This window comes from Eptesicus fuscus, chromosome 5, assembly GCF_027574615.1.
Source record: "Eptesicus fuscus isolate TK198812 chromosome 5, DD_ASM_mEF_20220401, whole genome shotgun sequence".
Classification (NCBI taxonomy): Eukaryota; Metazoa; Chordata; class Mammalia; order Chiroptera; family Vespertilionidae; genus Eptesicus; species Eptesicus fuscus.
This window is the reverse complement of record NC_072477.1, coordinates 77,127,071-77,141,314: the sequence shown is the minus strand read 5'-3', so window position 1 is coordinate 77,141,314 and position 14,244 is coordinate 77,127,071. Positions and strand designations below refer to the sequence as shown.

General features: G+C 53.7%; 2 protein-coding genes across 2 annotated transcripts in view; both read left to right on the top strand.

Moving 5' to 3' along the window:
• The first annotated feature begins 3,391 nt into the window (after positions 1 to 3,391).
• On the top strand, positions 3,392 to 13,894 carry AJUBA (ajuba LIM protein). Its single transcript, XM_008158524.3, has 8 exons — positions 3,392 to 4,791; positions 7,591 to 7,692; positions 9,608 to 9,675; positions 9,799 to 9,861; positions 11,016 to 11,146; positions 11,229 to 11,280; positions 11,962 to 12,030; positions 12,443 to 13,894. The coding sequence occupies exons 1-8, from the start codon at positions 3,762 to 3,764 to the stop codon at positions 12,566 to 12,568; spliced, it is 1,641 nt and encodes a 546-aa protein (XP_008156746.1). The 5' UTR covers positions 3,392 to 3,761; the 3' UTR covers positions 12,569 to 13,894.
• HAUS4 (HAUS augmin like complex subunit 4) overlaps positions 4,769 to 14,244 on the top strand; it is a 30,678-nt gene continuing 21,202 nt past the window's right edge. Inside the window, exon 1 of the mRNA XM_054716449.1 lies at positions 4,769 to 4,791. The gene's annotated coding sequence lies outside the window, so the exon portion shown is untranslated. The remainder of the gene's footprint in view (positions 4,792 to 14,244) is intronic.

Sequence of the window (14,244 nt, the reverse complement as noted above, 5' to 3'; positions counted from 1 at the left end):
TGCCCGGGTCTCTGAGTTTTTTGTTTTGTCTTGTTATTTTTTGGGTTTCACTCCAAGCTCTGGGGAAGCAGTCCTGGTTGCACCTTCTGCTTCCCCAGGACCGCGGGTCTTGCGCTGCAGTGGAAGCCGCACAGAACCAGTCCAGGGTAATACTGCCACCTGGTGGGCAGTTTCAGTCTTTGATTCTTTTGAGCAGAACTGGGGCTCCATCCCTTTTTGGGAATTAGGGTTTAGATGTAATAGCTTTATTGAATTATATAAAGCAGATTTTATTATTCTCATCTTACACATGAGGAAATTAAGGCTAAAAGAGTTCCCATGTCTCACTGGCACGCCCTCTACCACTGTGTGCACATATAGGGCTCTGTAGCTAATTCTTAGTTTTGTCAGCCTAGCAGTATTTTGAGGAAGGTGTGTGTGTGTGTGTGTGTGTGTGTGTGTGTGCGCGCGCGTGCGCGCATGTGCACGCACACACCAGCACACAAAATGTATGCATTTTGAATAGACTGAGAAGTAAAAATGGCTTTCTAGTCAGTCATCCATATAACAAACATTGATTGCTTACTAGGTGTCAGATACAGTGCTATAGATACAATGTTGATCAAAGCAGATGCTGATCTAAGGTTTTATTATCTAGTCAGGAAACCAGGCAGTAAGTAGGCAGTGGAATACATAGTGCTAAGAGTGATGAGGGACTGTAGGGTGCCCTGGCAGTATACAGGAGGGGTAGCTAACCTATGCTGGTGGTCTGGAAAGGCTTCTCAGAGTGGTGTTTAAACTGATACCTGAAAGATGGGGAGGAGTTAACCAGATGGGAAGGGAGGCCAGGAGAGTGTGCCCAACATAAGGAATAACTGGTATTAGAGAGCACAGACAAGATACAATTCTACAGAACATTTTGGGGAGGGGATGATGCTGAGGAGAAGAGGCTGGAGAGGTAGAAAAACCTTGTAAAATATCTTAAAGAGTTTAGACTTCAGTTCAAGGGCAATGATAAATCATTGTAAGGTTTTAATGAGGGGGGGGAAATTAGTTGATCAGTTCAGTGTTTTACCCCAATCCCCCTCCCCCACCACCCCCAGCTCTGTGTTTTAGAAGAATCACTTGACCTTAGGTTATGAGATGGCTTGGAAGGGGAAAGCCTTGGCAGTGAGACTCTTGCAGTGGTTCTGGGGAGAAAAGATGGCGGCCCGAGAGACACAGTGGTGATGAAGGGAGGGCAGATTTGAAAGATATTTAGGAAGCAGAATTGATCGAACTTGGTGATAGGACTTAGATGGATTTGAGATTAAGGGAGGAGGACATAAGATTGATGTTTAGGTTTCTGGCTTAAGCAGCTAAGTGGTTAAGGATGCCATTTACTCAGGGAATGCTGGAGGAGCCAGTTTCAGGAGGCAGGGAAGGTGAGGTCAGTTTAGGGTGTTGTACGCCTTTGAGACAACCAAGTAGATACTCGTACTCAAATTTTTTAAATCCAAGAAAGTCTGGGCTAGAGATATGGATTTGGCAGTCATTTGTATATATAGACCTTAATTAAAGTCTTTGGGGTGGAAAACAGGGCCTGTGGAGCTCCTGACTCCAGTTTAAACTAATGACTGGTTACCCTGAGGTTGTGAGCCCTATTGGAGCACGCCATCTCAGTGTACCCCTCTCCCCCTTCCTGTGATCCCCTGAAAATGCAGGTCGTTGATTCCAACTGTGCTCACTGCTGCCACCACCAACTCCTGGGTGGGCCTCCTTTAATGGCTTTTCAACTTTCCATAAGATTTACTCTCTCATCCTCACCCCAACGGAGCAAAGCTTCCAAATATTAGAGGCTGTTCGGATATTTTGGATGTAAATAATTGGGAGGAAGAATTCAGGTTCTCCTTCCCCATTTGGAGACAGGAAAGGAGGGAGAGCCCTATGGTTAATTCTGAAGATGTTGCTCACAGCAAGTCCTGGATGCAATCTGATAGCTCCCCTCTATTACGAATGCTTTCAGTCCTCCTTGCTTCCAGTCTGATAGTAAACTCTCTTCTGGATCAGAGAAAAGCTGCAAGCCTGACCAGGCAAACAGAGAAGCTGATTCTCAGGAGAGATGAGGTCAGGGAGACAATGCAGCTAGGACAAAGAAGCCAAATAGTTTGTACCAAATTAATTTCCCCAAAGATATTAACCCCCTTTCCTTTCCCACTCCCTAAGGCTACACTAAGATTATAAAAGGTGTTCAAAATGTTGAGACAAAAATAATATGCATGATTTGTTTGCATATGACTTTCCTATTCATTTTCTATCTAAATACAAAGGAGTCATTTTCCTTCTCCATTCTACTTCCTCCATCCCTTGCCCCTGATGTGTTAGTCTGGGCAAAATCAGTTGATGAGTATTTAATTGGATATGTTTAGCTTCAACCACGGTTTCTTCTTTTCCTTGTTCTTGACCCTTCTAGTATGGCCAATATCAGCCCTTTTCTTTTCCACCCTGATCATTTTCACTTGCTAACTCCTTTAAATGACATTACTTTTCTTCTTCTTAATACTTACTCTTTATCGTCAATCTCCTGTGGGCCAACCAAAGTCGGGGGGGGGGGGGGGGGCAGGCATTCGCTAGCTCTAAAACCAGACCTTCTATTCCATAGTCACCTGAAATATTTGCTAAAAAGTTTCATTTCCCAACACCAGGGGGTGTCTGTCTATCTGTCCTAATCTGAAGTTAGAGATTAGTTCCAAACCTTTTCCTCCTTTTACAGAGACACTAAAGTTCCTTCCCTCCTTAAACAGAGCTTTGGGTTCAGGAAGGGGTGTCTTTTTATTACAGTTTATCTCTTTATTTCTCACTCTTTCTGGACTTGCACAAATTTGTCTTTTTTCCTAGTCTGTTCATCCTTCGGTCTCTGCACCACCCTCCACCTCCTTTGCTCCCTTTCCTTTCGCTACCTGTCTCCCACCACCTCTCTACATGGGCTTCCTCGCCTTTCTGGACACTACGTCGGCGTCTCTGAAACCCTTTATGTACCTACCTTCCTTCTTTCCCCCTGTCTTCCTCTTTATGGACCCCTCCCTGTCTCAATCAGTCTCTCGCCATCTCTCCCAGTCCCCACACTAGGAACAAAGTGGTGTTTGCACAGAGCATGCCTCGCGTCGCCCCGTTCTAGACCACGACATTCCACCGTGCCCCTCCGCGCATTCCAACTGCAAACAAAGAGTCCCACCCTAACTTTTCCCTGTCCCAATTATCGAGTGATGTAGTAGCAACTGCCCAAACTTGCCCTCCTCTCCTCTGCTGGCGGCGAATCTCCACCTCCAGGGCAGTGAGTACCAGCTCCCACCGCCCCCTTCAGCGCACCAGAGATCCCTGCGCAGACACCCCCGTTTCTCCTCCACTCGGTGCTCCGCCCCTCCCGGAAAGTAGATCCGGCCAGGCAGACAAAAGTTTGGGAGAGAAGTTCCGTCCGTGCTGAGTGTGAGAGCGAGGGGGGCGGGGGCCGGGAGCAGTGGGGCGGCTGGGCAAATCGACGCGTGGACAGATAGACCTGCGGACGGGACAGCCGTAGGCCCTTCAAGCCCTGCTTAACCCCTGATGCGCGGGGGTTCGCAGCCCCTCTTGCTGGGGGATGCTGGGGGATTCCTGGCGCCGGGCATCTGGGCCGCCCGCTAAATCCTTGTGCCTCCCCTGTGCCCCTGGGGAACCGGAGCCCGGCCGCAGGCAAAGAGAAGCGGTGGCCGAGACGCTGCAGGGTGCGGGGCAGGGAGGGGGCTGGAGGCCCCAGGCCCGAGGGCATGGAGCGGTTGGGAGAGAAAGCCAGTCGCCTGCTGGAGAAGTTAAGGCTCTCGGACTCCGGCAGCGCTAAGTTCGGCCGCAGAAAGGGTGAATCTAGCCGGTCTGATGGGACCCCCGGGCCGGGCAAAGGGCGCCTGAGTGGGTCGGGGGGACCTAGAAAATCAGGGCCCCGTGGAGCTACCGGGGGACCTGGGGATGAGCCGCTGGAACCAGCCCGGGAGCAAGGACCCCTGGACGCTGAGCGGAACCCGCGCGGCTCCTTTGAGGCGCCGCGCTACGAGGGCTCCTTTTCCGGGGGGCCGACTCCCACCCGGGCCTTGCCTCTACCTCAGTCCTTGAACCCAGACTTTCGGTTGGAGACCACGGCCCCGGCCCTAAGCCCCCGCTCCAGCTTTGCCAGCAGCTCTGCCAGCGACGCGAGCAAGCCGTCCAGCCCCCGAGGCAGCCTGCTGCTGGACGGGGCGGGGGCTGGCGGCGCCGGGGGGAGCCGACCCTGCAGCAATCGCACCAGCGGCATCAGCATGGGCTACGACCAGCGCCACGGCAGCCCCCTGCCCGTCGGGCCATGCCTGTTCGGCCCGCCTCTGGCCGGGGCTCCGGCCGGCTACTCCCCTGGAGGGGTGCCGTCCACTTATCCCGAGCTCCACGCTGCCCTGGACCGACTTTGCGCTCACCGGCCCCCGGGGTTCGGCTGCCAGGAAAGCCGCCACTCGTATCCCCCGGCCCTGGGCAGCCCTGGGTCTCTAGCCGGGTCCGGAGTGGGAGCGGCGGGGCCCTTGGAGAGACGAGGGGCGCAACCCGGACGACATTCGGTGACCGGCTACGGGGACTGCGCTGCGGCCGCCCGGTACCAGGAGGAGCTCACAGCGTTGCTGCGCTTGACGGCGGGCACAGGTGGACGTGAGGTCGGTGCCCGTGGGGATCCCTCGGGGATGGAGCCGTCTGGTCTCGAGGAGCCACCGGGTCCGTTCGTCCCGGAGACCGCCCGACCCCGCATGCGGGAGCCCGAGGCCAGAGAGGACTACTTCGGTGAGTGAGCTCAGTGGTTAGGGAAAGGAAGGGACCCCGCACCGCAGCTGCTCCTCACCCACCCGACGGCCCAAATCGCGGCCCCGGGTGGTCGGAGGCGGAGACGCGGGGCTAGAAAAGAGGCTGGAGGGTCTTCCCCTTCTAATGGGTTTCGAACGGACTTGGGGACACCTCTCCTGCTGAATTCTAACCCCCGGATTCTCTCGTGAGCCCCAGTTCCCCAAGCTTCAGGATCTCGGTTTTTTCCCGCGGTAGCAGGCCCCTTTGGGAGTGGACCGGTGGACAGTGCGCGCATCCCCCTCCGGCTCCCCCCGCGGTGGCGCTGCCCCTGCAGGCTCCTGCGCGCTGAGCCCCCACGCGGGCCCAGGCTCCGCCCGCAGGAATTTGGGGAATTCGCGGGGGGAGGACAGGGCGGGCGGGCCGCGTGCGTGCCGGCTCCTGTCCCCCGAGCTCCAGGTGCCCGCGGGCGGGGCTGGCCGCGCCGCGCAGGGCGGAGGCGTGGGGCGAGGAGGGTGGGGGGCGGGGGGCGGGGGGCTGCTTCCGAACACGCGCGGAGCTGGGGCCGCCGATGAAGGAAATGGAGCCTGGGAGGGAGGAGGGAGCGCTCCGGGGCGGAAAGCAGGGACCCTTACATGCTGGCTCGGTGCGTGCGTGGGCATTTAAACAGAGACCTGGTGGTGGCGGCTTCTCTTTCCCCATCCGGAAGTCAGGGCAGAAGGCATGACCGCCGGGTCACCATCACCCCGATGGCTAACCCAGTGTAACTGCCGGAATAAGCTGGCCTTCAGTTTGGCCATAACCTGCTCAGAAATCAGCTATAAGCCGCCTCTTATTTTTCTGTTGCTGTTAAAGGAAACCTGGTCGTTGTTTCCCCCTGCCCCCACGTAGTTCTCTTTAAGAGAATTGATTTTATGTCTCAGCTATGGGGGGGGATATTGGGGTCTTGAAATATCTTTTAGCCAAGACCTACAGGCACCACCTCACTATGTAAATACTGATCTGACTGTGATGATAGGAAGAACAGGAAGAGGCGGAGGGCTCACCCCCAGGGCTATGGGCCTCTTCAGTTTTCCAAGCATCTGCTCACCTTTCTCACCATCCACGTCCTGCTCTAGGCCTCTATGGCTAGAAATGTGAGTAAGGAGAGGACCCCAGCCAGGGAGGGGGCGTTGCAGAGGAAGGTACAGAGGTCGTAGGGCTGCAGACTGGAAGGGGCCTGCCTGGCCCAACTCAATCGCCCCCACCCTTTTCCCTCCACCCTCAGAGAGGAAAGCCCACAGCAGAAGCTTTGGTCAAGGGAGACTAAGTAACAGGATGCTTCTTGCAATTTTCTTTTGAGGCCCAGGAGAAATGGGTGTTGGATGGAAAGAGGTCTCGTTGGCTAAACCATCAGAGCCAAAAGGAAAAATGAATTCAGATAAAGTGCAGTAAAATGACAAGAAGAACCTAGACTTGGATTTCTGGGTTAGAGGAGGTGAGGCGGACATGCCTGAGCAGTTTGCTCTTATCTTCCCATAATGTCCCAAAGAAGTGGCTCTGACCGGGCCTCCTGGCATGGCAATCTTGGGGCAGATCTTCACTCCTATGGGGAGGCCACATGTTGACCCCAGAGGTAGGGGCCTCTTCTCCCTGTGGGTCAGGTAGGCTCCTCTGTAAGAACCCCCAGCCTAACTGTACCCTCCTGCTCCTGTCCTCAGGAGGGGCCTCTGCCTTGGCTGCAGCCTTGCCCAGCTGCCAGAGGGTGGGAGCGGGACAGGCCTGGGCCCATCAGTAGCTGCAGCTGCTGCACGGGCTCCCAAGCCTCTGGGCAAAAACCGGGATGGGCCCCAACAGGCAAGGAGTGTGGCAGAGTGCCGAGGGGGAGAGGTGGGGCGGGGTGAGGCAGGCCCGTTGGGATCTGCTCCCCAAAGACAGGCCCTCACCTTCACTCATGGGCCTGGAATTGGGGAGTGGAGGGAGGAAAGAACACACCCAGGAAAGGCGGGTGCCAGAGCCAGGTGTATGCATTTGTGGGGTGGCGAGGGGGGGGGGGGGAGGAAGGGGGTGGGGGATGGAGGGAAGTAGTTCAGCTCTGACCCTCCCAGGATGGGAGATGACTGAGAGACCTTAGGGGTTCTAGCACCCATCCCCCACTTCCTATGCCACCCTGCTGGGAACACACCCTGCATTCTCAGCAGCCACCTCCCCACAGGAGTCATGCTCACATGGTCCCCTCTGCACAGGCCCCACTGCTGAGCCAGATCCTTCTTTTCCACCCTTGGAAGCCTGGAGGTCTGGAGCAGTGAGAAGTCCTTCTGTAGCTGAACACCAGCTCATTTTTCAGATGGAGAAACAGGTCCCAGAGAGGCTTTCTAGGCCCGGCCTCCTTTCCCTAGGGAGTGTTTTTGAGTCTACTACCGGGCCCGTATGCACTGGCATCTCTATTGTCCCACACAGTGCAACAAGGATCATACTTTACCTGCTTGGTCTTTTCTCCCCAGTAGAAAGTAAGCATTTGAAGGCCAGGGACCATATCTTTGACATACCTCCAGTTTTCCACAGTATTGAGCACAATATTTTTGTTAGGCACAAAATAGATGTTCATAAAATAAATATCTGTTGGTTAATCAATAAATAAGAATGGATCCACTCAGCCAAGACCTTGCTTCATTCTACTTCTTATTACCCTCTTTTCCCAGAAGGGAGCCCGGCAAAGGGAGGCTCTGGCTTGTGGTACTTGGCACAATCAGGAAAGACCGGGAATCCCAGGTTTTGAGCAGGGGGAGTAGGATGTGATGCTGACAACATCTCTCCCCTCAGGCACCTGTATCAAGTGCAACAAAGGCATCTATGGGCAAAGCAACGCCTGCCAGGCCCTGGACAGCCTCTACCACACCCAGTGCTTTGTCTGCTGCTCCTGTGGTGAGTGCTGCCCCCAGATCTGGACCAGGGCCCAAGGCCTCCAGCACTCCCCACACACATACACAGTCACAAGCGCCTAGGGAAGCAGGAGCAGAACTTGTGCCTCTTCATCTGCTCACAGAGCAGCTGTCCCCACCGTGTGTCTGGACCTCCATTGCTGCCCCACCTTCTCTCTTGCTTCCCTTCTCTGTGCCCTACCTGGCTCTCTCGCTCCCGTGCTGGCTCTGCTTTCTGGAGTCATCTTCCCTCTGTTCAGCCTCTTTCCTCCCCTCTCTTCCTTCCTTTTCTGCCTCCCTGCTTGCCCAGCCTGGACTCCTGCCTGACCCTCCAGCCTCTCCTCCCTAGGGTTTGGTTTTGGGCAGCCAAGTTGCCTAGGGCGACAGTGAAAGACTGGAATGTAGGAACGGCGGGGGTGGGCTGAGGGAGTGGGGAACTGTGGGGGGCAGAGAGGAGGGTTTTCTCCTGGCTGGTCAGAGTTCAGCCACCTCGCCAGAGTGCAGGCCACCGGGCCATGCCAAGCTGATGACATCATGCTCCAGGAATGCCCGCTGTTAGCTCAGGAGGCCCAAGGCAAGGGGGGGAGGGGACCTGCTCCCAGTGGCCTTAACTCCCCAGCCCTTCCCTCACGTCCCTCATTACCTCCTCCCCACTGCTTACCCACTCTGATTCCTTTGCTAACCCTTTAATCTCCTATCTCTGCCTGTCTGACTCCAGCACTCAGTTTTTCTCTCACTCCTCCACACCTCAGCCTCTGCCTGGTTCTCTTTCAGTTCATCTATCTGTCTGTCCTTCTGTTTATAGGACCCCTTCCGGGTATGTCTGTTTTCCTCTGTACTCCCCTGTGTCTCATGAGTTTCTAAGTCAGCTTTTCTAAACCTCTGGGCAGAGCTAGAAGTGGAGATTTTGGTGAGAAGAGGGCAAAGGTGGGAAAATTGCTCATTCTCCGCCATTCCTGACAATTTAGATGCCCTGGAGAAGTTCCTAGGTGTTAGTTACGTGGGGAACGGTCCTGCCTTGGCTGCTCATAGGACATCCTGAGCTGCCTCTGACCCTGGAGACTGGGTCCCTCTAAGCTTGGGGAAGAGCCTAGTGCAACAGGAAAGAGGACCAACTTTGCTCCAAACAAAGCACTTTGTCCTCAGCAGTAACTCCAATAAGTCCTGGCCTCCGAGAGCCTGTCCGGGAGGGAGACCGGCAGGGCTAGGCGAGCAGGAGAGCTATGCTCATGCGAGGAGGCTCCTAGGTTGAAAGGTCCCAGAGGGCAAGGCCTGTGACAGTGATCATCTCTGTGCACATTGTACACCACCTTTTCCAGAGCTCCTTTTTTTGCTGTTGTTGTTCATCCTCACCTGAGGATATATTTTTTCCCATTGATTTTTAGAAAGAGTGCAAGGGAGGGGGAGAGACAAAGAGAGAGGAACGTGGCTGTGAGAGAGGCACATCAATTGGCTGCCTCCTGCACACCCAGACCGGGGCTGGGGATCGAGCCTGCAGCCGAGGTACATGCCCTTGACTGGAGTTGAACCCATGACCCTTCAGTCTGAGAGCTGACTCTCTAACCAGCGAGGGCTTTCGGAGCTCCTGTGGCCGTGTACTCCAGCCTATGGCTGGCTTTGCTTCCCCAGGTGGCTCCCCCCCCACGCACTGGGGAGGAAGGCACTCATCTGAGACAGAGTCACAGGAAACTGTTGAGGCAGCAGCTGGAGGAGCAGTGAGCAGAGAAGAGGGGAGATTGGCAGGAATGAGACTGAAGCAAATTGGAATTGTGTCAGAGGGGATTTTTGTGAGGGGAGGGCGGAGGCTAAGCACCCAAGCCCGGATTTAAATACACCACACCACCGAGGAGAGCAGGAAGCGGGGGAGCCCTGTTCCTGGGCACCAGCTTAGGCTCCAGCCCCTTCTCTGCTGCTTCCAGGGCGAACTCTGCGCTGCAAGGCTTTCTACAGCGTCAACGGCTCTGTGTACTGTGAGGAGGATTATCTGGTGAGTGAGAGGGACCCCTGGGCTTAGAATCGGCTCCCACACTGGGACCCCCTTTTTGGTGGCCCATTGGGGTTCCATCCATCAGGGCATGCTCAGTTTATAACATCCACCCTTGGTCTCTAGTTTTCAGGGTTTCAGGAGGCAGCTGAGAAATGCTGTGTTTGTGGTCATTTGATTTTGGAAAAGGTAAGCAAATGGCTTCAGCAGAGACTGTGAGTGAGACTGAGGGGTGGAATCAGGGACTAAATGGATACTGAGGGGGGGGGAGGGCGGAAGGGGACACCTTCAGCAGATGAATCACTTTCATCCATTCCTTCCCAGAGGAGCTGTTGAGAGTGGCTTCTCTGCCTCTGACATCAAGTCCTGACACCTAACCCTGCCATCCCTAGACCTGTGTGATCTGGCCCCTCCCTAATTCTGCAGGCACGGCCTGGCCCTCCACCTGAGCTGGGAGTGTGGGGTTCTGGGTTTGAATCCCCCTCTGCTACTAGCTAGGATCAGCTGGAACTCAGGTTTCTTTTCTATAAGAAAGAGGGATTGGATTAGATCAGTGGTTTTCAGCCCTGGCAGCCTAGCAGATCACCTGAGAAGAAGCAAAGAAAAATGCCAAAGCCTGGGTCCTCACCAGACCCTGTGATGAATGCGCCTGGATAAAATTCCGGGGTGGCACCCAGGCTTTGCTGGTCTTTTAAAGCTCCCTGGGTGTCCCGGCCGGTGTGGCTCAGTTGGTTGGAGCATCATCCCATACACCAATATGTGACTAGTTCGATTCCCAGTCAGGGCACATACCTAGGTTTCAGGTTCAATCCCCGGCCAGACAAAGTGTGAGCAGGAGACAACTGATAGGTGTTTTTCTCTCTTTCCCTTCCTCTCACTTTAAAATCAATAAAAGCATGTCTTCAGGTGAGGATTTTAAAGATAAAAAGATTGAAAGCTCCCTGGATGATCCTTATGCAGCCAGGGCTGAGAACCACTAGCCTGTTTGCTCTCTACAACCTTTTTCAGGGTTTCTGCCTCCACTTTTTAAAACACTGATTTCTAGAGAGAGAGGAAGGGAGAGGAGGAGAGAAAAGCATCCATCTACTGCCTCCTGCACATCCCTTTCAGTGCATGGGGCAATGCCCAGCCAACTGAGCCACACCGGCCGGGCTCTGCCTCCCTTTAAGGCTCTTTGGTCCCCTCAGATCCCATAGCATGTTCCGGAAGGGTAGCAGGGAAGGGTAGCAGGGTGTTGGGTGAGTCTTGTGAGAGCAGCAGGGAACATCATGAGTAGCTGGGAAGGTGGGACGGGAGGGAGACTGATTCTCCTCCCACCCCCCCCACCCCCCCCCCCGAGCCAGATCCTACAGGCAATGGGCAAGTCCTATCACCCAGGCTGCTTCCGATGCATCGTGTGCAACAAGTGCCTGGATGGCATCCCCTTCACAGTAGACTTCTCCAACCAGGTGTACTGCGTCACCGACTACCACAAGTGAGTCCGCCCCTCGCGGTATGGTGCGGAACTGGGCTCAGGATTTCCGAATCCCGGCTCACCTCTGCCCTCTCTCTTTCAGAAATTATGCTCCTAAGTGCGCGGCGTGCTGCCAACCCATCCTCCCCTCGGAGGTCAGTGTGTCTGGGTTCTCCTGCAGGGCAGCCAGGGCTGCTGCCTCTGGGGAAGGGATGGGAACGTGCGGCCCGGACTCCCTTGGGATGCTGTGGTGCTGAGGAATGTCCTCTGTGAAGATTCCCGTGTGACTCTGCTCTCAGGGTTACCACCCTGACCCTAACATCCGGGCCTGGACATGTCGGACGGCCTCACTGGGCCCAGGCTCTGTCCCAGTCCAGAGAGGCAGACTTTCTTTGAGGTCACGGTCACCAGAGGCCAGAGTAGGGGCTGGAAAAAGGTAGGGGGAAATCCTCAGGGCCTGTAGGAAACGGTTGGAAATGATTTATCCTGTGTGTGCTGAGGTGATGCTTAGCCAAAGACAAGGAGGAACCAGACCCTATTGGACCTCCTTGTCCCCAGCTTAACCTCCTTTATTTATGCCGCCCGCCCCTTTCCCTTCCCTCTGCTTCCCCTACAGCTGGTAGAGATAGGCAAGGCCAAGCCCCTGGAGACAGGGAAAGGGAGGGGGAAGTTCCAGTAGGATTTGCAAAGCCCATCGGAAAGCTACAGATGATTGCAGAGAGGCTCTGGAGGCCTTTGCATGATCTTCCCGTTGGGTGGGAGGGGCCTGTACAGGGGAGGGTGAAGTTGGGGCTGTCAAACTGCTCTCATCTCCATGGGGGTCTGCATTATTTCAGGGCTGTGAGGACATTGTGAGGGTGATATCCATGGACCGAGATTATCACTTCGAGTGCTATCACTGTGAGGTGAGTGTTGGGGGCCCGGACTCCTGGGAAATTGGAATGGGGCCCCGGGAAGGGTCAAGCCCTAGACCTGACTGTAGGAACGTACAGACCATGAACCCTAGGAAAGTGCTCTGACCTACCTCCAGTCTCCAGCTCATCCTCCAGCCACTCTCTCTGGTCCCAGTTGTTTCGTCCTTTCTGAATAGGGTCTCCCGGTATCCACTGGAGATGGGAGCCTTTCTCATTATTTTTGCTATAGCAGCGACACCTGGTGTCCAGCTGAGGTATTTTCTCAGGTTTCTCTTCTGGGAGTCCATCCCTTCCGACCCACCCTTTTTTCTCCTGGTCGTTAGAAGTCTGGGGTTGAGAAGGGCAGACTCCTAAATGTCCACGGTGCCTGGGCTGAGGTGAACTAGGTGTCCCTCTCCCCTAGGACTGCCGGATGCAGCTGAGTGATGAAGAAGGCTGCTGCTGTTTCCCTCTGGACGGGCACTTGCTCTGCCACAGCTGTCACATGCAGCGGCTCAGCGCTCGACAGCCCCCTGCCAACTATCTCTGAGCTGCAGTCACTGCTGCTGCCATCACCACCACTGACAAATTCCTCTGGCCAGTGGGCCCCTGAGGCCAGCTGAGGCAAAGGATGTACTTTGCAGGCCTGGCAGAAGAGTCCTTTGGGGAGGGCCCCAAGGGCCAGAGACCCAAAGATCATGACATTCCAAATGGATTGTGGAGGAGGGACCTTCCAGTTACCATGGTGGGGGTGACCGGCCTCCTTTCCACATGTGCAGCCTGTGCTGTAGCATGTGCTTCAGCACACACCGGCGGCTCCAATACACTGTAAAGGTCTGATTCCAGTCTGTATCTCCAGTATAAGTCTGTGCGTAAGTCAGGCAACGTTGTCCTGGATTATAGGAAGGGAAGATGTCATGGAAGCTCCTGACTATTTTGTACCCCACACATGGGGTCAGATAGGAGGGCAACCAGGTTCTTACCACACCACAGTCTCTTATTTCTGTATCTAGATGAAGAGGTGGACCTTATACATGAGTTACTTCTTGGCCACCTTCTCTCTAAGGACTAAGAGAGCTGCTCACCTCCAGGCTGGGAACAGAGACCAGCTCCAGGTGGGCCTGCTGCCGGTATCGCCTGATTCTCAGGGACTCACGTGAGCCCGGGAAGACTAACGGGGTGCCTGTACTTCTCCTCAGCTGGTGGAGGTGGTAATGAGTGGGTCTCGGGGTATGGAATTGCTGGGGGAGACATTTTTGAAGCTTCAAGCTATTCACACTCCCCAGGTGGAAGTGCATCGAGCCCTTCTGCCCAGTATATGCACCCACGGGCGTATTCTCACACACACGCACTCACTCCCTTCTCTCAGGTCACTCTTGCACCTGGTTCCCTGCAGCAGCTCACTTCTCCAGAGCTGCCGCCTTTCAGAGGGATCCAGGATTACATCTACTGTAACTCCCAAACTCTGAGGTTCTGGGGCGCCAGAGGGGCAAAACACTTTGACTTGGTTCTAGTTCACTTTTGCTGAAATTCGTTTACCTAAAGCTAGATCTCTTAAAACCGTTTCACTGAAAACCTGTGTGTTTAAAGTTACTACCACTGCCAAAAGCTCAAATCCCTTTTGGGTATTTTTTTATTTTTATTTTTATTAGCCATTTAGGTATTCTATTCTCTTTTGTCATGCTTTGGGTATTTCAAGGATTTATATCTATTCATCCAAGAGTACTTCTGAATTATCAGTAACATAAATTTATCAAAATTGCAGCACTTTGTAAATGATAAGATTGCTTCCTCCTACCTTTATGTTATTTACTGTTCAAACACTTTTTTTAAAAAAGCTTAAAGTTTCTAGCAATAAATATAATTGGTACAGACATTTTGTGTATCTTTTTTTGTGTGTGTTTCTTAATCCAATATTCCTTTACAAATTAGATGCCTTGAAAAAAACAACGAAGCTCAATATGATTTTATGCTTTGGTCTAACTTCTACATCCATGCTGTTAAAATGCCAATATATCCGAAGCAAATGAACAGGCATGTGGCTTATTCAGTTGACTAACAATTCAAGGTTATACAGACAGCATCATTAAAAAGTGAAAGGGTGAATCTGCTAGATCCTTTTGAAAATGCTGCAGATTTGATAAATATTTATTTTAGACTAATTGTCTCTAGGTAAATTGGTTTTAGGCAAATTAATCTGATAATTAATCTTGGATCCTTAGTCTT